The sequence below is a fragment of the Leuresthes tenuis genome, unplaced genomic scaffold, assembly GCF_036924035.1.
Source record: "Leuresthes tenuis unplaced genomic scaffold, fLeuTen1.0.hap1 SCAF_9, whole genome shotgun sequence".
In the NCBI taxonomy this organism is placed as follows: domain Eukaryota; kingdom Metazoa; phylum Chordata; class Actinopteri; order Atheriniformes; family Atherinopsidae; genus Leuresthes; species Leuresthes tenuis.
In genome coordinates, this window is record NW_027325363.1 from 7,492,104 (window position 1) to 7,516,928 (window position 24,825).

General features: G+C 37.4%; 1 protein-coding gene across 2 annotated transcripts; it reads right to left on the reverse strand.

Annotated features, from left to right (window-relative positions):
- Nucleotides 1-392: 392 nt before the first annotated feature.
- LOC140314074 (glutamate receptor ionotropic, kainate 1) lies at nt 393-23,070 on the reverse strand. Of its 2 annotated transcripts, XM_072392109.1 has the most exons (16): nt 22,660-23,070; nt 15,082-15,249; nt 14,731-14,988; nt 12,133-12,314; nt 11,543-11,596; nt 10,917-11,090; nt 9,998-10,141; nt 6,675-6,782; nt 6,115-6,153; nt 5,636-5,749; nt 5,335-5,538; nt 5,034-5,257; nt 4,536-4,654; nt 4,071-4,288; nt 2,734-2,959; nt 393-2,613 (listed from the first exon to the last, which is right to left on the reverse strand). In XM_072392109.1, the coding sequence occupies exons 1-16, from the start codon at nt 22,748-22,750 to the stop codon at nt 2,324-2,326; spliced, it is 2,613 nt and encodes an 870-aa protein (XP_072248210.1). In that variant the 5' UTR covers nt 22,751-23,070; the 3' UTR covers nt 393-2,323. The 2 variants fall into 2 exon arrangements, with proteins under 2 accessions (XP_072248210.1, XP_072248209.1); XM_072392108.1 differs by lacking the exon at nt 6,115-6,153.
- Nucleotides 23,071-24,825: the final 1,755 nt, after the last annotated feature.

Consider the following 24,825-nt stretch of genomic DNA (forward strand, 5'->3'; position numbering starts at 1 on the left):
CAAATGTTATGCCTGAAATTCTACCAATTGCATTGGTTTTTAATTAACTTTACTATTGGGAGATTTAGATTCAGCTTAGCAGTGAAAAATAATCCACAAAGTTTTAAAGAAAGTCATCATCCTTCAAACACTGTCGCATATTGTAGATTTATTCATGCATTTTACTTGTGTGTCGAGGGCATTTTAAAAAGCATCCATTTATAACTGATAGTTGGACAGCAAGTGAATCAACAATTACATCATTATCATACCCTGAGCTGTTGATTTAACTTGGTTTACTTGGTGTACTTGGTTATTGGGATTTTAGCACATCTGACCAGTGAGTGTACCAGTCAACATACGTTATAAAGAGCATGAGTGTCAACAAATTTAGGTAAAAGATTTGAGTCAGTTAGGCTGGTGGTTGACAATGCTGCTTTATGGACAATTTAAAACATTTCAGAAGGACTATAGGATTCATTATAATTGATAACTGTACAGAACAGCAGTGAAATAGTAATTTAACTCAGTAACTTTGATAGGAGCAGACTGTTTTTCTTAAAACAACCTCGGAACATGCTGCCCTCCCCTTGACATAGATTTTTCTCTTCATTATCAAGTGACATAGACACATCAGATCCCCTTTTCCGTGACAACATTGAAAAAAAAGAAGACAAGTAAGACACAATAATAATCTGTTCTCATATCAAATTCAAGTAATTCAGGGGTTTTAAAAATATCTCCATTGTCACTCTTTGCAGAATGGATACAACAGTAGCGTTGGGTTTCATGCTGGATTATTGGGCTTTCATGCCCAATTTAGCATGTTTTTGAAGCAATGTCATTCTGATATTGTAGTAAATCATAATTAGCTACTTTTTTTGTAGTTATACATTATGTGACGTTAGATAAAAATATCGTAGGTGTTATATATTGAGGTAATGATTGATTCAACAGTCCTTAGCCATAGCCATGATAGTTTCCTGACATCATCCTGAATGTGGCACAAATCACTCAAATATATTAACGAAACGAACAAGGCTCAGTTTTTTTCCTGTTAGACTGGAACAAGGGCTACTGCAGTTTTACATCAGAGGTGTGTGATATGGGTTGATTATCCACTACCTTATGAGGATGTTACAGGAAAGACTAAGCACACATACAGTGGGTACGGGTTTGATCAGAGTAGAGAGCAAGGGGAGAGAACGGTGACTCGGGGATACAAGAAGCTACATTTGCAAACGCAGAATAGTTCATTAGATTTAAGCAGACAGCGCTGCAAGCAACATGTATGTATGCCAAAAATAGTACCTTTAAGATAAGTAATTAGATACACAAGCATGTAAAAATATTATATGAAATAAAGCAGGTTGTTTATAGTGCAGGCAAACAACAATAACAAGAAAACATGAACTTATTCAGCACATTTCTCCTGTTTGATAGCAAGAATGATGCGTCCAAGGAAATGATTCTCCCAAAATTACTGAGCATAAGATAAAAAAGATATTTCAATAAAATGTGAAAATGATGGGCAGCTACAATATGAATAACATACACATTTTCCACAACCTCAGATCTTTTTAATGCGACCCCAAATTTTTGTGTATTGACAATGTCTCTATCCATTAAAGGAAATATCTGAGCGTGTGGCTCTGAGAGAGCAAAACCAAAGCAACCAAAGGTCAACGGTGAAAAGGTGGGACGTTCTCACATAACTTTAGTCATTCTCAAACAATCACGACATGACAAAATCTATACATGCATGTTCAAAACGTTCCTATGATACAAAAAACAAAAACAGGAAGAAAAAAAGAAGTAAAGATGCAAAGCAGCTTCATGATTACTATCTTTAAGGGAACACTCATTCATAAACAATTTGGAAACAACTGTCAATGAATAAATGTAATATTCAAATGGAAAACCTGTCAAACCTACAGCAGTTATTGAAGTGAATATGGTAATAACATCTGGAATTATATATCTTACCATTATTTACCCACTATATCATGGCATCATTGTGACATTTCTGTCACACATAACAATGTTACATTGCTTTTGCAAAAAACAACAAGGCTCAGTTGGTCAAGTACCAAAATGTCAGGAGTCAACAACTGTCAAGTTATCAGACTAAGGGATTCTAATGTGTTCTTCCAGTCTTGACTAACATATTTGTGTGATCTACATAAACGCTACCAAAAACATTAAAAACGTATGTTTTGATTGTAACAATGCAGTTTAACACATTCAGATTCATATTGGCCCACTGATTACTGTCGTCCTGTGAAGACGATGACAACACAAACGTGTAGGTAGGTGCACAAATGTCTTTGAGTCGCCTATTGTGTTAATACTTGTTGTGCCATTCACACTGGCCGACACTCACCTCTTCAATGTCCACATTTTTTCTGGATTTGTAAATAAACTCTCCAATTGCTACAAAGACTGAGAGGACCAGTCCTGCTGCCAACACAATAAAGATCCCCCCTATGTTCTCCACGCCCAGTGCACTGGCCTCTTTGCTGTCCTCCTCTGGACAGCCATTACCTCTCCACCATTTCTCCTTCATCATGTGCAGCTTCCCTTCCTCCTGAAGTTGCAAGATGGCAATGGTGATCTTGTCTCTGTAAGGGGAGCCTGCAGAAGGAAACAGCAGGAATAAAGTGACATCATTCCTGGGTTGTTGTTTCATAGACAGACACTAAGCATTTATTGGATGGTATTGTTCTTGTATAGTCTGTTAATACTCAGTCTTACCAATTGGAGTTCCCACACCATAGCCCTTTGAATCTATCAAGCCTCCAATCTGTGTGAGGTTGCAGTTGCGCTGGCTGATGTACTCGATGCTGGTGGACTCCATCAGAAGAGCGTAATCTGTGGTGAGGACTCTCTGAATCCCCTCCCGGTTGTTTTTCACCAAAGCTGTATTCTTCCTGCTGCTCATAAATGCCCACATTTTCTCATAAGTTGAGATTTTAGATTTCTGTTGAAACAGAATCAGAACTTATGGGTAATCTGTTTCCAAGCCAACAAACACCGTTTTTAGCACATAATGTCGCTACATATTTAGCACTTGCTTATAAGATAAAGACTAAGATGCACTTTTGACTGGTGCTCTTGTTCTGATGCATGGGAGGAAATGGGATGTGAAAGGCAAGCACATATCCATAAAGTTGATTCCGTTTTCCCTGTTTATTCAGATGAACTGCAGGATATGCTGACAGGCTCTTATTAACCTGATGTGCATGGAAATTTCTTCAGGACTAACCTTTAACCCCAATCCGTTTTCATCCAACTCACTTTTCTTCTAACCCATCAAGCCGCACATGACTGAGGACTGATTTCTCAAGGGTAAAAGCTGTCATGCTAATCAAATTTAAAAGTGGTGGTGTTAGGGTTTGTGGATTTTGGACTTTGTTTTAGTTTTTCATGCCTGAATTTACTCTGTTTTGTTTCTTTTCAATTTTCTTGTCTGTCATTGGTCGTTATTTGGATTTATTCTGTCTGTATTTGTTTAGGATTGATTTGTCTTTCTCCTCATAGATTACTCCTTGGTTGCTCTCTGTTCTTGTTCTTAGTTGTTGAAGCTTAGTTTGTTTGTGTTATCGAGTTATTGGGTGGATTTCTTCAGTTTTTTCTAGTCTTTAGTTGTTTAATTACTTATGTTTTGTCTTGATTGCCTTTACGTTTGATCAGTTAGTCTTGTCTTATCTTAGTTCTGTTTCTTGCTTCATCCTCTCTTATATAGTTCCCTCCTGCCTGGTTCACCTGTGTTCATTATCCTGCAATCATTCACCAACCGGTTCCCCACAGTATTTAAGCTCCCTGGTTTCTCTTAGTCTTTGTCAGATCTCTACCGTTATAACTTCACGGTTTTGAGTCCAAATTTTTGTAGTTGCAGTCAACTTTTTGTCAGTTATTTGGTTAGGTTTTCTCTTATGGTATTCCAGCTTGGCCATGTTTTCTGTTTTAGTTGTAAATAAAGCAGTTTGTGTCTATTCAACCTCCGGTCATTGCCAGTGTCTACAATTGGGTCCTCACTTGGTTGCATCCCTCCTCAACTTAGCCATTTCCAGAAAAAAATAAAAAGTTACCTTAAAAAAGGTCATAGTGGAGCCATCTCTTACAGCGCCGTACTCTATTTTGGTTTGCTTGGCTAAGTCATCCGCAGAGTCGATCGGTGAGTCCATTCTCTCCACAGTGAGAAAGGCAGCCAAGTTGGCAGTGTATGAGGAGATTATGATCAGTGTAAAGAACCACCATATTCCACCAACTATCCTAGTTGAGAGGGCCTTAGGCATCAGTTCAGACCCTGTGAGGTAAAAACACAAGTTACAGTATCCATTTGACATCACATAGGTCTTAAAACATGAACCTCTACAATATACACCACAAATCAGTCGTCAAACTGACTCTTGTTTATTTCCCAAACACACCACAAGCATTATCATAGACGGTTAAAGGTGCCCTGTCAACAGGGAACTTTAGGTAGATGTGAAATGGAAAGGAAATGACAACAGCATAAAAATACTACATATTCAAAATAGCAATAAGTATACCTTGCTGCATGAGTGCTCCAACTCCAAACCAGACGCTGTTGATTAGAGTGAAGTTGTTTTCAACTACATCTGAGTCTGGATTGCAGGGATGTGGATTGTACCACTCGTATGGAGTGAACCTGAATGTGATGAATAAAACAGTCATAATTTACAAAAAAACAACAGGTCTGTAGAAACAACTGTGATTTACTCAATAAAAGGTGAGTTAAACTTTCTTTTCCAGCTTTTGTTAATGGCATAATGCAAATATGAAATAGTCTCCTTGACTCTCAGGACTCTCAGCTTTGGTCCCATTATTGTGGAACTGTTTACACTGTTTCTACATTCAAAACATTATTTCCACAAATCTTTGACTTTTCTCAAACTATTTCAACATAAAATGTAGCACCTTTTTGCTGCTAAGTGGCCAAGTCAGTATGTATTAAAGAGTGAAAAAGATTTAACATTGGTAAGGCTAATTAAACAATTGAGTTCACCTCCAGCCCCAGAGAAGTTTACCTGGCAATGACAAACAGCACACAGCTGACACCAAGGCATGCCAGCAACACATACATCCAGATATCTGGAGACAGTGGATTGAGGAAGGAGAACACTCCTGGATTGGTGCCATTGGGTTTGTGGTACAGGATGCTGATACCCAGCGTCATGAAGGGCTTGGAGAAATCTATCACCTTTTCCCTCACATATGTGATAGTGAGAGGGGCCACAGCAAGGTCAGCCACCTGGGACAGAGCAAGACCTCATTCAGCTGATTTTGTTGGACTATGTCAGTGTCTAAGACTGACTGATAAGTACTCACATGGTCAATGAGTTCTCGCACCATGCCATTCCACTCCCCCTTGTCATTCTGAGCTCCATATTTGCCGTCTGACACCAGCTTCACCTCGTAGGAGAAGCCTAAAATATTGGAGAGCTCTTTAAGCAGGTCGAGGCAGTAACCCTCAAAGCGGTCATTCCCATATAGCGGCTTATCAGATTTCTTATACATGACGTAAGGATTTTCCTGGTGAAAGACACAAAGGTTACATTCGTTTGGTTTATTAGTTTTAGGACACGTCTGATCAAATGTTCTCCTGTAATGAATCCACTTCCACTCATACCAGAATAGTAGTGACAATAAGGGTCCTATTGGCCATTGAGTCTGTGATATTTGTGGAAGAATCCTTGTTGGTTTCTGTTAAATTAAGGCCCGTTTGGGAATTCCAGACACCAATCTGTAAAGGATAAAATATCAAAATAAGCGCACTGACATGACATCAAACATTTACTGCCTGGACGGACCCTCACTTGATCAGGGAAAATAACACTTAAAAAAAGGGAATCAAAACAGGTAGGTGGAAGCCAAAAAATGAAAAAAATCACAACACAGGAACTGAGATGTGATACTCATGAAAGAGAAAAAAAACATCGAAGGGACATGGAACACGAAATTTTACAAACACATCCGGTACAGAAACATTTCGTCCCACCAGTACCTGCACCTTGTTTTTTATTAAAAGGAGAGACATCACAAAGAGAATAGGGTAGAATAGTAAATGATAATGGTCCTTTAGTCTGTCAGGACAGCTAGAATACAGACCTTTTTCCACACTTTATTCAGGCGGCTGCCCGTCATTGTCTTGCAAAAACAATAAGGAGAGAGCATTTTAATCAGAGAGCCCTGAACCCAAATGTAAGTAAAGCAAAGATGGCAAAATCTGACTATAAAATAAATGTGGAAATAAATCTTCTGGTAATAGCCATGATTTAGTTTTCATTTTAGTTATTACTTTCAAATGTGTTGAGTTTATTCTGCTTCCTTCTCAGCAATAACAGGTTACAGACACCCTAATGACAACTCAAAATACAGAGAAGCATCATCAGTGTGATTAAAGAAAAATCCACAAAGCTCTGAGCTTAAAAAGAGAACTTGTTGTACCCCTGTGTCACAACAGTTCACACATTTCCTTAAATTATATAGATTTTAGACACTCGCCATGAATATTTCTGTATTTTTCAGTAAATGATATTGCATATCATTTACCAGACAAAGCATCTTTTGTTATATGTTATTAGTCTGTAGACATCCTTCACTTTTCAGCTCCGCTTAAATGTCAGCTCTAACAGCCTGACAGTATATGCACAGGTCAGGTAGTTCACCTTCTCCAAGCCATCCTCCTTTAGGCTGATGACATCCAAATCAAATTCTTTCCGAAGGCCGTCTGTCTTGTTTATAATTATTTGTCCCGTCAAACCGTTCCATTGTGCCTGTGGCGAAGGGAGCACAGAAAACACATACGACAAATCACTCAGTTTTGATTATAGCCTTTTAAACGAATGCAAACACAAGCAGAGGCCCAGAAAAAATTAAAACATCCTTGAAAATGAATAATTGATGAGTTCTCCATTAAGCAAAGAACGCTAACAAAGACGAACTGCATTTTAATAGATATTTTGCATTAGCTGGATCCTCAATAGAAATATTAGATGTCTCTGAGTCTGTGGCATTGATGTAAATGGTGCTGGCAGACTGACTGGAGAGCAGAGGGTGGGCAGCATAGCTCAGAGATATTTGAAATGAGTTGACAATGAAGTGAGCTCACTTGAATAACAGTCAAGTTGAATCTCTATTACAGAAGACGCAAGAAAATGAGCTGCATCTCAATTCTGTGATGATGAAAGAAGCTTAGAAGCCTGTTTTTTCATGGGAAAATGGCCTTTATCTTTAAACACTCATGGTGTTTGATGATTTTCTCTGCAGGTAAGTAATACTTTACTGAGAGAATAACTAAGCCAAATGTGTCAAATATGGACAATGATAATACAAGACTCTAAATATGCTGTTACTCTACTTCTTTGTTGGAAATGTCTGAAAGATGGTACGCAACTACTAACAGATGCAAGACAACACTGAACCTTTTCACACATCTGTGAACTCTACTTGATTCCAGTTCCAGATTTATTATTCTCAATAAGTCTTGTTTTAAATCTTCACCAAATGAAAATGTCTCTGTCTCGACCACCTGCTGTAATTTTACGTGTAATGACGACTTTGATTCTCTCAGATTGGAGAATTCAGAATTAAAAGGATAAGAGTCAGATTTCAACACATCACCGAGACCTCGCCACCATGGATCATCCATGAACATGAGGTAAAAATTGTATGAAACAGTGAGCAATAAAATCTGTTTGGTCTTCCCACGCTTCCCTTAGGCCTGAATACATCAGCCTCACAAACAAACATGATCTGCAAGTCCATCCGTGAGTTTTGGGGGAAAAGCCAAAGTGTACCTTATTTTCTTGAAATATCAGTTCTTTATTAAACTTTTTCTATGAAATGTAAGTTACCATATCAAATATGTGACACAGCATTGACTCCTGCAGGCAGATTTTGTCATTTTGCCCTCCCATCCGCACAGCACTAGAGTGCAGGCTGAGCTAGAGAAGCACCCTAGATTCAGAGACTTACTTGAAGGCACTTCAGATAACACAACTTCAGTTAACTTCGGTTAGTGTTGAGCTGTGAATTAAGTATGAAAAGGTTTAATGAATTTCATTTTGTATTTTTGTTAAATGTTTGCTTTTAACTTTAATGCAGTGTGAGTACTCAGCTATTGCTGATAACTTTACAAAAGTGTGCCATAGTATGCAGATGTATCAATCCTCACTTATCCTGTTGAACCAAATAACATTCTATAACTGACCCAACTCATCATGTTACAACTGGTTGCTGTCAAAGATACAATTACTCTGTGGTTATACAGAGCAAACTTTTGAAATCAAAAGAATAAATGTGAACCAATGTAAGATAAAGATGTCAAATTCTTGTATCATATATTTCAACGCCATTGTCTTTGATAATTTAATAGGCAACAAAACTATTCTTATGACTTAAATACGAGACTTTGCAGAGTCTCCGCTGCATTATTTAGCAATAATGATTAATAACAAAATAAGAATAAACAGGTTGTCCAGAAGATCTGAGAATGTTTCAAACATCTTGACATATTCTTAGTATCATAATCAAATGAATGTACACCAGTTTCCATGATTTCTGTCTGTTCCTAATACAAATGTAGTTATTTTTCCTGCATCTGCCTCTTGCTATGATTCTTCAATCATTCCCGTTGCCTACACACCTGCACCTCCTTCCCCTACTCAGATCCTTAAGTATGTATGCATACACTGATCAGCCAAAGCATTAAAGCCACTGATGTAAATTCTAATGATGTGTTGGATGCAAGTGGAGGCTGTGTGATCCTGCGGGTAATGTGCTACACTATGGGCATACATGTGGATGCTCCTTCTGAGATTTCCCACCTGTCTAAACATTGTTTCAGACTACAAACACTCCTCTTGAAATGGTATTCCCTGTTGGCAGTGACTTTATGTGGCAGCATGAGGCTGTCATGAATTACAGAGGAACAGACCCAAATACTAAAGATACAAAGACTAAAGGAGATATGATTTTGGTGGCTCAAAACTGCTTTAGTGACATGAGGGGGACAAACAATGTTACGCAAATGGTTTTAATTTTTGCAGCTGATTGGTGTGTAACAATGAGCTTCCCTCAGTAATCTACCTGATCTCTTGCTGAGTGTTTGTACTGTCAAGTAACGGAGGAAATATGTTACAGGAAAGAAAATATCAACTGTGTAAAATGTTGTAAACCTTTAAAATGAAGGCATGTTGTCATGTCCATCCAGTAAAAGAAAGAATGCAGAGCACAGTTAGTCATCGCTGGTCCAGAAAATAACATTTCAGATCCCAGTGTGCTCATGTAAAAATACTGATCAAAAGTCTAATTACGCACAATTTATAGAGCCTGTTCAACTTATTCATTAATTTATTATCATGTTACCATCTGGGATCTTTGGTTTGCTAGTGCCTGTCAATATTCTTTCCCCACTTGCAACTGAGAAGCTCACTGGTCAAGGAAACATCTAATTAGACGATAAGAAGCCTATTAAATTCAAATTGCTACATCTTAGCAGAGATGAGAAGGTCTATTTTCACAATTAAACCAGGATAATTACCACTGGACAGACAGGGTGTTATTCAAACTGTCTGTTTGTTGACCATGTTTGTCTAATTGCTTTTTTTGTCTCATCGGCTGTTGAAATAATTCATGCTAGAATATTGTGTTAGAGCTTTAAAATACTTAGTATGGCAAATTTGAAATTAAAACGGTAGATATATAGCGACATTTTTCATTTGGCATTCAATTTCAACAGCTCAAACAAACTGCTTCAAACCTATTCATTAATATCTTCACTTGCATTAAATATCTATACAAAGAGCAGCTCCCATCAGTGTAAATGTGCCCATACAATAATATATGAAATCCAAGTATGTGGCTGATCTCCTAACTTCATTGCTTCTGCTCTTGAGGCAGCGGAAGCAGGCTAGGATGGATGGATGGATGGATGGATGGATGGAAGAAGAGTGTTCGGTGGTGTCATACGTTCTTAAATCTAACTTACGTCCTTTAGCATGTTCATAAAACGTGATCCAAAGCGCCATGGCTTGTGTCGGTGGCACTGAAGGGAGCTGACGGTGATCTGGGAGGTGCGTTGTGAGGCAGCAGCCACCATGTAAACGGCATCATACATCAGAGCCGCTTCAGTCTGAAAGATAAACACTGCTATTATAATCCAACATTTGGAATCACAAATCACATGTCATGCATTAGACATAGAAAACATTATGTGCAATCACACAATCAACCCCAATCACTCATAGTGAGCACAACTTGGTTTGCACACTATCAGAGAGCTCCATGGTGGATTGTTGTATCCTGTCTCAAGAGCATACAACAAAATCCAATAAAATCAGTTTATAAAGCTTGTACATCCCCCAAAACAGGTTAATGTCTATATATTTACATATAATCTCTAGCTTTTTATTACATAATTAATCTATTTAATTCATTGATTGCTCATACTGTCGATCTGCTTTTCTGATCATAGAGCATGCCTTTTGAAGACAGAACTGATGCACATTGTGTCATGTGCGAAAGTTCAGAGGTGGAATGGAGAGCCGAAGATGATCCACTGCTAATACGACTCTGAGCCCTCAAGGGAGGAAGATACAAAGGCTAAATAGGCCTGCGTCGTGTGTGCTTACACACATCAAGCCAGGATTTACAGAACTCGCCACGCTAACTACAGTGCTGTCAACATTCAGCTGATTCAGTGACAGCTTGATGTGTGCTAGGACACAGCAATGATGGGGTACAGCAGTGGGTTAATCTTTTTTTTCACCGATAAGGTGCAACCAATATGTGAAAGTTGTGATTTACTATATGGGGCTATTAATATAACATTGACATGTCATCATGCTTATCCCTGTGGACAGACCTTGAACTTCCAGGTAGATATTTAATAGAAAAATCAAACTCACTGTCATCATTCCCTCCATCATTCCAGTCTCAACTTTGGAGGGAGCCTGTAGTCGCTCCATGGCCCACCTCTCTAACACTGAAGCCACTCTAGGATTGTCCACATTGAGAAGCCTAAACCCTGTCATATTAACCCCACTGTAGCGGTAAGGTTCCAGGTCAAGAGCAAACAAGTCCTGTACAGATCAGCAACAAGGTCATCAGTGCAGAAATAATACAATTTTGCTTAAATGACCCCAATGCAAATGCGACTTCCAAGGGAAAAAAAAATGCTTGATTAAATAGTGGAACAATATACAATGTAATACCATGGAATTATGCCAAGGGCACTAAAACATCAAGCAATCTTATCATAAAATAAACCACACATATTTGAATTCATCATAATCTTTGCTTTACAGAATCTCCAGGTGAACACACACATCCAAACATGTGTGGGATCAAAGCAGATTTAATGATAGCAAGGAAAAATGTGTGATTAAGTGGCAAATTACCAACATATATTTATCCATTTAGTTTCTCAATTTGCTTTGAAAGGGAAATTCTTCTGCAGGTACTGTATGTTCAGTAAAACGCCTCCTCTGTGTTCTTGACTGCAGAGATATTTTTGGAAAGACAATTTTCTTACCAGTGTGGTGAAAAAGTAGTGATAGTATTCAGTCATCATTCCCATGGACAATATCTAAACAGAAAGAAGAGAATGTATGTCACAGTTTTCTCTTTAGCTGTATTGGGGAGTTTTGCTCCAACCAGAATAAATTATGTTCTCCTCCACTAAAACCAACCAACCGTGCCGTAGCTACACCATTTCCTGAATTTTGTCATTTTGCATTGTTTGCATGGTTTGTATTAACAAGTGTTTATGTGAGAATATGTCACATTTTGCTGATGTTAGCACTGTGTCTCCAGTTAATCTTCTGAGCTGTATGACAAAAATGTGTCCTTAATGTGTATGTCTGGCTCAGAAATGGGCTCTGCATGGATTTAAAAAATGAACATAGGATTTCTGGGAATTTGACTAATCTTGCTTATAGTGAATATTAAACCAAAAAGCAATGCAGAAAGTGGATAAATAACACAGAGACTACTCTCCATTGACAATTCCAAATTGGGCTTCTGACAGAAGACTTTATTTCAAGGTAGAAGTTATGAATGAAATCTTTAGCAGAAAGCTCTGTGGCTACTACAAAAGAAAAAATGGCTGTTTGAGTTATTCACCTGCTTGAGAACATCAGCTGATGTTTGGTAAGAGCAGTCAAAGATGACAAAGAACTCCTTTCCTTTCTTCATCTCTTTCAGCAGAGGACGAGCATCTTTGCTTCCAGACGGAAGCTGACGTATTTTAATTTTAATGCTGTATCTCGATGGAGCTTTGATCAACTCTTGCAAGCGAATCAGTCCTTGAATTTAAAAAAAGAATATTACAATCAATAAAGCCACTTGTTACAGAAGACACATACCTTTGAAAGAATGTAACCACTCAAGCTTCCAGTCTATCTTTAAATCCTGCCTGTGATTCCAAGTAGAAAGATACTAATTAATGGGGTGTATAATACAAGTATATTATGTTTACTAAGAGGGAAAGCATTATGATACAAAATATTAGATTTGAAAAAAAAAATTTAAATATATTTCGTCAATTTTTAATGCTTTTATTTGCGACTATATCTTGGAAGTAATTACCTGAGCTATATGACAACTTGATGCTGCAGTACCATCACGTGACCGCTACAGGGCACTGTACTGTGAAATTTATTTTGGATTATGTTACTATTATTCACTAGGGGGCATCAAATATTAGTCGTGATCAAATTTTCAACTAGTTTAGGAAAATTTCTATCTTAATAATTTCACACCAGCACCAAAGCCGTAAAGATTTAGAAAAATTTAGAAAAAAAAATGTATCTTGTCGTGTTGTATTGTACTGTGATACAGCTTTTGCTGGGCTGTTTCTTCAAGCGTCAATGCCAATAAAAACCGTTTCTGAATTTTAATGTAATAGGTTTATAGCAATATAACTTGATTTCATTGGGATATATTCTATTCTGAATGCATTTATCAAACTACCAGAGCTAAAAAAAAAAATTCTGTTTTTATCATAAACCTTTTTCTTTAAAATGTTGGTTACTGCCCTTTAGTGGTCATAGTGAGAAATATCAATATCGTACCGTCAAGACTTAATATGACGAATAAGAAACTTTTCCGATCAAGACTTGCTAAATCAAATTAACTAAATTCACCTAGTCTGTCGCTGTTGCAAGGAACATTGATGTGCCCGAAGCAGGTAGAAATATAAGGCTTTTGTTTATGGTGCTTCTCGTATAATCCCATTGAAACTATGAAACACTATACCTACATATACCTTCGCTTTAAGGTTATTGTTCGGTGGGGTGATGTGTTTGTACTTACCACCATAAGCTAAGTTTGTGGGATGTTACATGTGGTTAGAGCAAGAAACAGCTGTAACAGCCATTGGTTTCACTTACGTGCTGACAAAATCGCGGCATTTTAAACATTGCAGTTGAAAGATTTATTGTTGTCCCCGGTCGCAGGAGTAAACCTTGTCTTTAAATTCTTTGTAAATAATGTATGATTTGTCATAAAGTCAATTCACAATCGGTCTTGAGACTGAATGCAGAAGTTGACCCTGAAACACGCCTGTGTTTATCAGCTGGGAGGACTGATTTGTAAGAAATATCTGTTCAAGGTAAGAAACTCCTCCTTTATCCGCCAGCTGTGTGATGCAGTTATAGTATGAATATTTGCTTCGGAAGTTATGAATGTCCCTGCATTTATATTGCGCAGTCTGTCACTCGGTAGCATTAATAATTTACTGTCTAAGTTGCTGTTTTCATTAAAAAATGGCTCAACATTTGGTCGAGTTGAGTGAAGTGGTTATTTTGCAGTGGTTGAAACAAAGAATCTTAAATGTATCTGTTTAAATCACCCAATAGCAAAGTAGTAAAGTAGGTTTGTAATTTTAACCCAACATGTATGCTGAGCTCCACTACTTCGCAGGTTGTGTTGAACAACCATGTCTCCTGTCCACGTATTTCTGTGTCCAATTAGAATTAGAACTTCATTCATTTTCAACTGATTTTCAAGCAGTTTGGTCTGTATGATACAGGATGTATGATAAAATGGATTTCCCCCCAAAGTATTTAATCTTTTTATTAGTTTACATATTTTTTTCCACTCTTCATCCCTCATGATCTTAGTAGTAACTAGCAGATGGTTGAGTTTTAGCTTGTATGTTTGAGTGCACTCAGAAGGTGGTACATATACGGTTTTTAAGATATTGTTAAGGAAAGTTCGGGCTGAAAGATTGCATCATCTTTACCTATCAGCCTACCCTAACATTCAGTGCTAGCCAAGCCTACCTCCCACTTTGTCTGAGTCTCAGATCCAGTCTATTATTGGCTGTAATGAAACATAACAGACCAACAATAACTAGTTAACAGTAAAAGAGGCTGAAATTTTTCTGTTTAAGCCTCACACGAAGAGCTCGGAGCATATGGTCATATTTTAAATTAAGAAAATATCTTTGTCTGTACTCTAGATACTCAGATTGAACGCTTTGTGGAAACATCACTTTGGTTCTCCTAAAAAATTACAAAAATGATTCTTTAAGAGAGTTTAAGTAAAAAAAGATCATAATAAACTTAATGTAGAGTGGTTTATCATAAACTGTTAATTAAAGTTAAGAAAATGCACATATCGCTGCATACATGTCAACTATTCCCCAAAATTTTCTTTTATGCCTTCAATTTTGATAGCTACGCATGTTTTGTTTCATTAACTCTGGTTTTGACTCACCTGTTGCATCCTCATAGACCACAGTGACTGTTTTCCACTTATAGAACTGCACTATGTCCAACACAGCTCGGCTTATTGAGGCATATTCAGGATGGAGGTTAATGTAGAAGCTGTCTTTGTTGTCCACTGATGGGTGTTTCCAGCGTGTCTGGATGTGAGGGACTTCCAGGGCGTTACAAATGGACTGGACCGCACTGACCGATGAGCTGTGGGAGGGGCCAAACACAGCCCCTACTCCCAGTCCCAACTGGTCACAGGCTGGATTAAAGAAACAGAGAATAACAAATGACCAACAGGAGGGACAGTCCATGAGTCTTATATTGACTGTTAGATGGATAAAATTATCTTTACCTCTTCTTGAGGCCTCAAAACTGTCAAATAGGTTAATTCTCTGGATGTCATAGGTCAGCGTGGTGTTTGGCATTAAAGTCCGGTTCCTGTTTATGTTGGTTACAGCAAATTTAAAAGCTAGTTCTTCAACACTAATGGGCTCATTTTCAAGGGTCTCAAAGATGCCCCCTATAAGAAGAGAAGACACAGGGTTCACACAAATGAGTTATTGATGGGTTACTGATTAAATGACAGCAGCTATATTCATATTCAGTGTAGTGTTTGTCTGTTTTTTTCTTTGTTGTTCCCCCCGCACACACACACCATAATCTAATTTTCATGATTATCACAATTCAATTCTCACAGTTGCATAACGTGGCCCAATTTCCAGTGGACTTTGCCACATAATGCCACCCAAGGGACCCGGTTGAGATGACAGGATTTAGTCTCATTCTGCAAAAGATCTGACCTTCTCCATCTTGAGCGCATTTACATGACCTGAATTTTTTAAGCTAGGATGGTTTGGTTAAGAAGACATGACACACATTTATGTCATCACAGTCCAGTCGCACAGACAAAGCATCTGAGGTTAACATATCCAGCAACATGTTAATGTGGTAATTAAGTTTTCTCACCTTTTCGACTTTGAAATGAATGAAATCATAGTTACACATGCCTCTAACAGCTTGTGACTCATAGTATGACATAATTAAGCCCAAGAGCATTATATAATTAGTTTAAAAGTTTCTAAAAATGATTTCTCATATTAAAAACAGATGCAAGACTCACAAAATAACTCATTTCATATTGTTTTTTGGCTGCTATATGTATGTTTTTCCTCCTGGCTTGTAGTCAATCTTCAGTTTCTTCTGGTAGACTTCTCTGTAAAATTTATATGACGTTGAGATATGAGAACAAAAGTTATGGGAGCTTCACTACATCTCATACCAGCATCTGTGAATTGAAGTATTGTGAGAGGCTTTTTCTTTACTCAAAATTATGATGGAATATATATACTTTTACATATGCTGGCAATCGTGTGCTAATTTGACTTAGTGCAAAGAGACTGTATTTAGAAGTAAAGCAGTCTAGCCAATCTCTGACGTTTCACTTTTAGTGGACATCCTCATTTTCCCTTTAAATTTTACTGAAACTGAATAAAACCTCTCATGTAGAAATTACAATGCTGTGTTATTAAATAATGTACCAGCCACCTGGCCGGTGAGCCTATTTTTTATCCACTAAACCCAAGATTTTATGCATTTGGTGCTTTGGGTGTTCATTTTTGACTCTCTGGGTCCAGTCGAATAATATAAAAGAATTACCTCCTATCGTCTTTTCCTAAGCTCTTTTTCTTTGCCTTGATAGTAAACATCATGGAGTCCTTAGTGCTCTGGATAAAATGTTGGATAAATGGTTATCTCATACATTACCAATAACATAGAATGTTATCGAGGTTTGTAATTAAAAAAGAACGATGAGTCACAAAACTGGACCGGATAAAGAATAATCAAGCGTTGCTATGAAAGTTGTGGCTGCAAGGAATTTTGGGAGGGCATTATCTATTTTCTTTGATTAAGGATGGTCCACTGTTACCTATGCTGAAGGAGATGTTAATAGAAGCATTAGAGCTCCTTTCCTTAGAATTTAGAGAATTCAAACGGCTCTTATCATGGCAGCTGCTAAGCTACTTTCTGGTAATTTTACTCAGGTAGGAAGACTCAGGTATGCAAAACAGACTATTCAACTGGAACTTCTGCGCAAGTCAGCCTCTCTGCAAGCTTCTGCAGCATAGTAAACCAGAAAGCAATGCTCAGCAATTGCATTTATCTTAGGAAAATCATTTAAAACTCCTCATTTCTGATTCAAAAGAAATAACTGAAATTGGACCCACAAATAATATGTTTTACTAAGAAGGAGTGACAGACATACACAAAATTATAATCGGACATGTAACACGGAAATGATGCGCTGCCTCTTTAAAGAGACTACACGGTTACTGAGGTAATAAACACTGGCTGATATGTTTAAGGGACCACCACTATCAAACATTTGATTTCAAGATGTATTTCCCTGTTCAGCCATCTTTCCTCTGAAATAGCTGAGTGTACCAGGGCCACAGAAAGGAGAAAATCATCCTAAACACCATCCAAATCCTAATCCAGCCTGCTGCCCCAGAAAGATGGCTGGTCTGCCACAGCTGACAATACAGATATATATAACCCCAGCCAGGCATGAGTGCCATATTTAATGTTTCACCTAAAGCACATGAAAAACATGGCCAGAAATATGTTGTTTTGTCACTTGACTGTCAGCACCTGTAGATAAAGCAGACACACTTGTGTGAGAGAAAGCTCCCACTGGTCAGTTAGCGTTTACAAATGTCAGGATTTTAAACTTCTGGGTCTTAAGAGATAAGACTTCTGTAGTGATATAGTTACGATTTAAATGTTGGTTGACAACTCCCTATTCAAAAGTCTTAAGAGACACTACTCAGTCCAGTACTGAGCGGTTTATCAGTTCTTTATCCTAAAATAAAAGCAAAATAAGTAGTTTCCAAGTTTGCAACATTCACATTAATACAACAAAGACTAATAGAGGGCATTTTGAAAACTCTGACATGTTTAGAATTGCTCACCAATGATTATAATGACCGCAAACATAAATCATAATGATGCCATTTCAATTTTGCAAGAGTTTGCAAATGACCTTACTTCACAACTGAGGTTGCAGATGGCAGTAGGTCACTGCACACTCTAACAGTCTTTGAAGAATTGCCTGTGAAATTATAATTGATTTGAAAGGGGAGACGTCCTTTAAAAAGCTCCCCTTGAGACCTTGATTGTGAATGACCTTTTTCTTTAGTGTAGCATGGCCTCAAACCCCAAACTGAGAGAGCCTTGTCTGGACTTGCCTGGTTTAAAAGCATGCTTGAAAGTGCCAATCCTAATTATGGTTACCAAGCCTCAGTGAGCAGCTGCTGGGACCTGTTAAAGTCCTTAATTCTGTCTACTGAAATATAAAATTCATGCAAATAAATATAATAATCATCTTTTCTTTAAATTAGCTAAATTAACTGCAAAACATATTCCATTTTATGGTATTTTTTATATAAAATGGGGAAATAAGCCTGTTTTGACCATCTGGTCTAATTTGTTTGCTTAGAGTGCCAAGGCTGCAGCTTTAAGAGTCCGGAAACAAAGTAATCCAAGTGGCAGCAAAACAGCATTTCCAATCAGGAATTTGTTTCTTCTCATACAGTACTTAAGGAAGACTGTGAAAATAGATCTTCTATATACTAAATCTTCTATATACTCTATATACTACTCTCTGTTGTTGACATCTGATTAAATGCATTTGCATCCCATGCAAGACCTTGAATTTGTTGCTAGATATACCGAATGTATATTTATAAAATAATATACATTTACAAAAACTTAACTAAATAACAGTTTAGAAAACCTAGATATTTGAACATTTCTGTACCAGCATGAGTTCTGTTGTCAGCAAAAGACAAATGTAAAATCTGTCTTGATTTAATGTCATTCACTTCCCCCTTAAAGCGTGCAGGAAATGCACTGAAAAAGAAAACACATTATTTGTTGTTTTCATTTCCACTTAGAGTAAGATCTTAAAATTGTGTAAATATAATGAGTTTCCTGATTTCCAGAGAGCATCTGGGAGGAGGAGAAGGACAGCTGTATGTACTCAGCAAGAGGAGTGTTGAGCCAATAAATCTATATTGGTCTGTATCAGCACATCACCACTGAATAATACTTCTACAGTGTAAAACAACTAATCTCTTCAGGATAACAGAACATTATTAACACACCATTGATAGTTGTTCTCTCTACCAGGATGTGGCTCAGTCATTAGCTGACTGCTATGCAGCGGGGTACCTTAGTTCTGCTGTAGTCAATCCTCTTGACCTTGATGAATCATCCAGGCGTATGGAGTAAAGCAGCAGCAGTACTCCATTTCATTTTTCAATTGGTTTAAAATTATCTTATATATTGATGTGACTGAAAACCCAGGCAGCACTTTTCAATTACAAAACTTCACAAAACACAATGTGCGTATCACCAGAAAAATAATTAAGCCAGTCGCTGCCCAAGGCAGAGACAACTGTGGTCCAATGAGACTGAGTAAACACTGTCTACCGCTGCATTCCATGATTGCTTTTGCCTTCTGGAGAGAATGTTTTTACAGTGTGTAAATTGTCAAGGAATTGTTTAAGATTTCTGGAAATCAGCAAGCTTCCTGTGCAGCTCAATGCAAAACATGATCATGTATCTTCATCTATTTCTTTTAAGAAAAACCTTTGCCACTCCATCAGACACAAACGCACTCAAATGGTCAAGTCACAACATCAGTGCTACAAAATTGAGTCAGTATTGATCTTCGTGTTTTCAGAGTTGAATGTCTTGGTAGGTATTGATTCCTCTATGTCACTATGTGACAAGCATTTTTTCATCAGCGTCCCTTAAATTTAGTTATTGAGACAAAGATATATTCTGACTTGCAAGCTGTTAGAGCTGAAATATAAACTTATCCTGTTGATAAATTACAGAGCTGTGTTATACATCTTTGGCGTTTCAGTATTGCAGTGTTTGGATATACATGATTTGCTTTTAAATATGTACTGAGCCATGATCCCGTGACCCAGTTTAAGAGAGATACTCACAAAAAGACATGGCTCAAAGGCTTGTATTTATGCAGGTTAATTCACAGGCTACAGCAAAGCCATACTGGATCAAATTATTCAATGATATTAGTTCATTTACTATATGTCCTTATCTTGTACAATTGAAATCATTTCACAAACAACTTTCATAGGAGCCATTTTCATTGCATGTACACAGAAATACATTTCTCATATTGTCTGTTTGCAGATTGCACATGGAATAATTTACTCACTCCATTTCACAGACTATTGGGTAGAAAATTCACAAAGAGAGAAGAAGGTCAGAGCTGCCAAGGATGACTTGAGATTTTGTCATTTAAAGTTGAAATTATTCTCATTCAGTTAAAGCCTAATTAGTTAAAGCTGAAATAGCATTGCTTTCTTTCAGCATAACCTGATTGCTCATTTATAAATGAAAACATTGAGTCCTCAAAAATAGCATTTAATATTTATGAAAACTTGTGTAAAAACAAATCAAAGCTCCCTCTTTGATTATTATTATTATTTGCTCCTTTGCGTCACACTATTATGATTAATGTCATTGAGAAGTGACTAATGAAATAATCTTTCTAAAGGTATCATTATTTAATTTCCAATGTCATTTTTAGGATCACTGAACCTCCACCTTGTCTTTGATTGGCCAGTTGTACCGGGGGATGATGCATTGTCACAGGTACCGAAAACAAAAGATTATGTTCATGCATGCTGCAGGCAAGTGCTGAAAAACCTTTAGGCTGTGCCTTTAAATATGGACTTCTATTCCTCTCTCTTGTGCACTTAGCAATATAGAATTTAACAGAATTTAGGGAGATGGGCTGTTTTTAGTCCAGATTCTCAAAGGTTGAGAAAAACAGGATCTTTAGATTGTGATTTTAATCTGTTTTTGTGATTTTTGTGTCTCAAACTATCAAATGAAGGAGAGTCTTTTAAAGGCAGAGGAGCACAATGACGTAGTGTTGTCTTTCTCTTCTCTCCCCATCCTGGGCCAGTACCCAATGAGACCTCCCACCCCCACCCTCGCAGCAAGACCAGCATCACCCCAACCTGGGCCCGTGCCAGACTGTGAATGAATGAGGAGGTCCTAAGCAGTCTACTATGCTCGTTTGATGTAGAGCACTGAGGTTTCTCTGTTTACAAGATAGCTGCTTGCAATCCACCACCAAAATATTTAAAGGGACTTCAAATCGGCGACAAATACAAATTCACCTAATTTACTAAATCTTTTCAGTTTAACAGAGAGGTTGGTTGCTTCTCTCATGGGCCAGAATCATGAATAATTAAAACAGCTTTCACCAACACATAAAGTATAGAAGTAAGAGGACAAATGACCTAAAGAAACAAGAAAATAGAGTGGAAGCCACAAGCTGTTGCTTCTATGCTCTCCCCAGTGATGAGATTTGGTCATTGCCTAAGTACCATATTTCTGCATAAAGAAGATTAGTGTTAGTTGTTTTAGGGCTTGGGGGAGAAGATTTACCATTATTAACAATCCTAGTGGAAAGAGTGAAAGCCAGTCACAATCTGATGCCAGCACTTGCCAAGACAGAAATGTTAATTGAGCCAAGCCACACACCATATGGGAGAGATTAGGATGTGTGGGGGTCATGAAGAGAATGACAAAGATTGGGTGGTATTTGAGAGTGATAGATGGTCGAGGGAGAATAACAATATAGAGCTCAGATGGGGACTGCTGAAACAGGGAGGTGCTCTTGCCTATTAGTGTTTTAAAGTTATGCAACGCAGCCTTTTTAAAACTACTGAAGTTTTTAGACTGAAAGTAAATTACAAAAAAAAAAAAGAATAATAATTCAGTCAGATTTGCCCTGAGCATTAAACAGAACATGGAGTCCTGTGGCCTAAATTTAAAAGAGACATTTTTGTGATGCAATGCTCTAACCCACATAGCTAATGGGAGAGGAACAAAGAGCCAGAAAGCATTAATTTGCTTGCAAATACAGGCTCATTGTTACAAAATTACATCATAGGGGAATAGTTGGAGCAAGAGCGTTGTGATTTACACTCACAGATGTCACTGGCCATCAGTGAGAATTAAGGCTAAAAGACTTTTGGGTGTGCAAGAAGGAAAATAGGTCAGATTTAAAACAAAGTTTTAATGAAATCTATTTGTTCTTTATCACTGTATCCATTTCACATTATTTTTATTTGGTTTGCTCTCAGGAGAAAGAGAGAGAGAGAGAGACTCAGGCACTGGCTTACCAAAGTAGATTGACACGATTTAGATTTTGAAAATGAATAAATAAGATGCATTTGTTTCATTTGAACAACCCACCCCTCTGTCCTCAGAATCTCTTAACCAAAAAAGTAGGAAAAAGAAAATCCAATAATAAAACTTCAAAGGATTCTGCAAAACCATCACAACAATGAAAACAGTCTCTACAGAATAATAGTTGAGTTCAATAATGGTAGATGTTATTACCATATAATACCGTACCGACAGCAAGGCATGTTTCACAGCAACATAAGTGCTGTAGCAGTAACAGAGACATCATTTAACGCCTAAACGCACCGCTGCACCGTATCTTGCGTACTGAGTTCTACACTCATGCAATCATCATCATTTTAAAGCAAGTTGTGATTAAAAGTGCTAAGAGTTAGCCTTTGGTTTACCTACACCAGCTGAGCTGTACCCTTGTTATGAATGTCAATCTTTGTATGATTTTATGTATGATATCGTGCATTATGATAACGAAAAAAGAAGTCATTTTCTTTCCCTTCCTTTGAATGACAAATTCAATGCATTGTTAGTCTCATTAAGCAATGACTCAAGATCATAGGGTCAGATATGATAAAACAGCTGATGAGTGTATGGTGGAAATGATTGTGTATATATACATATAAAGTAAGAGAGAGAGAGAGAGACATATATATGAATATATGATACTTTTACGACTTACCAATTCTCAGGACTTGCTGTGAAGTAAGCCAAAACTCTGTCATAAAGTACAGCAGTGAAAATAACAGTCCCTTCCTTTTCACCATTGTCATTCCTCCAGAGTTGTATTTAACATTGAAATTCTTAGAATTTTTTCTCCCCTTAGCAATTCATGCTGATAACTTGCCAGCCCTTGTATCCGTAGCGAAAATAAACTGGTCCCCAAACCACATCCATGCTTCACACACTGTGATGGGAAAAAAAAGAAAGAAAAACACAAAACTGCACACTCCACTTGCAGTTGTCACCGGTCAAAAGACCTCCAGTTTTCCCATTCTAAAATCCTTTATATGCCAATAAGGTTTTTTCTCCCATAATCATTCTTCAGACATCCTTCTTATCATGTTTTTCCCGGCGCACACTTGAATTGTAGGCTGCAACTGAGGAGGAGGACCGTGCGCTGTTCTTCTTCTGTCAAGGTTGCAACAATATAAAACCCTTTCTGTTGACAGCTGTCAAAATAAAAGTTGAATTGGTGAGCATGTTACAACAATGGCAACAAATCAACATGTTTAGTGTAGAACAAATCATATTTAGATGTTGTTAAGATCTGTGCATTTTTCATAAATGACACAAATATCCACCAAATGCTTCCTTGAATAAATACAAACATATCTTTATATGTTCTAGATGTTACCAGGAAATATTGCTCTGCTGTGGGTTTTTTCCACCTGTAACTGTGGTAGTCAGAGCCTTGGTTATTCGTGGATATACAGTACCAGTTATTCAATTCAATTTAAATTTAATTAAACTTTTATCGTCAATGCTGCCATATGTGCAGGACATACACATAATTGAAATAGTGTTTCCCTCTTATCCCTGGTGTAAAACAGCAATAAACATGAAGTAAAATGTAAAGTAGAAGATAAAAAAAAAATGTATATATATATATATATATATATATATGCAAGCATGAAAGATATATAAAAAATGGCAGTGGCAAATCTGTATATACATATATATGGCAGTATAAACAGAATTTACATTACATTATGAGTGTACAATAATTGACTGAACACTTTGCAAGTTATAAGCTTTGACACACCTACTCATTCACAATGAATAGGAATATCTGTCCAAACTTTCAACAGGTGCTGCTCTTCCACACATAAAGCTAATTTTCATATTCAGCCCAGTGTCTTGTGTACGCCTAAGTAAGAATTTAAACGATTGCATTTTCCCTTCTGTAACATTTGCTGCTCGCGTTTATCTGTTTAAAAGTCTGCACTTTTATTATGAAATCAAGTCTGCCTCGTTTCTGGTATCCTCAGCTGTGTCTGTGGCTGACTTGACAAAGCTGAACATCCCCTCCCATACAGCCGCTCAATTGAGGGCACTGTCAAGCCGTTGATCCGCAAAAATGGATACGTCCTGCAGATTAACTTCAAATCTGGCAACATTCGACCTCAACAGCGTCTTTGCTTTGGTACACCGAGGAATGATTAAATCTTTGCTCCAGTGCTGATGGAAACGCAGATTTAATCTACAAACTGGTTGGTGATGCTCCCTTGAAGATTAACTATCTCAAACTGTTGATCTCACCCAGTATTGTGGTTAAATAAATTGTGTTGAAGTTACTTTCACCCACTTTGCTATATTGCTTGAAACAGAGCAGTTTAGGGTGGAAGTTAAAAGTTCTCCTGGCTGCAACTGGCATTGATGGTCCAAACCATACCGCTCTAATCAGAAGGGAAGAAACAAGAGTGTCCGATAGATATCTTGGGATTAGTGTAATCTTACTGTTTTTTGATTCGCCAGAGGTTAGTTAATGTAGAGGGAATACTTCTACTTAAACTGCAACAGTAATACTACTCTCAATTTGCATTTGAAGTGAGAAAATATCTTGTTGCAGTTTGTAGTCTTTTCAACAGATTTTCTAAGATTCCAGTTTTGTAATAATAGATGTGTCACCCAGTCATGTTCATCATTTGCTTTTATAACTTTAAGTAACAATGTTTCTGTGTTTTCTTCATTCCCTTATATAAGGTTTATTTTCACATTGTTTCACTTTTAGTCTTTCTCTGGAAAAAAGATGAGCTGATCGAACATTATGGAAAGAGGGCATCATTCCTCTGAAACCGGCAGTATTAAAGAATGGAAGTTATATTCAGGTATATGAATACATTCC

Coding starts and splice junctions, on each gene's coding strand:
- LOC140314074 (XM_072392109.1), bottom strand. CDS start 22,750: ATGACAATGGTGAAAAGGAAGGGACTGTTATTTTCACTGCTGTACTTT. Junction 11,597..12,132: donor CAGCTGATGTTCTCAAGCAG/GTGAATAACTCA, acceptor CTTTCTGTTTAG/ATATTGTCCATGGGAATGAT. Junction 2,960..4,070: donor CCACTATGACCTTTTTTAAG/GTAACTTTTTAT, acceptor CTGTTTCAACAG/AAATCTAAAATCTCAACTTA.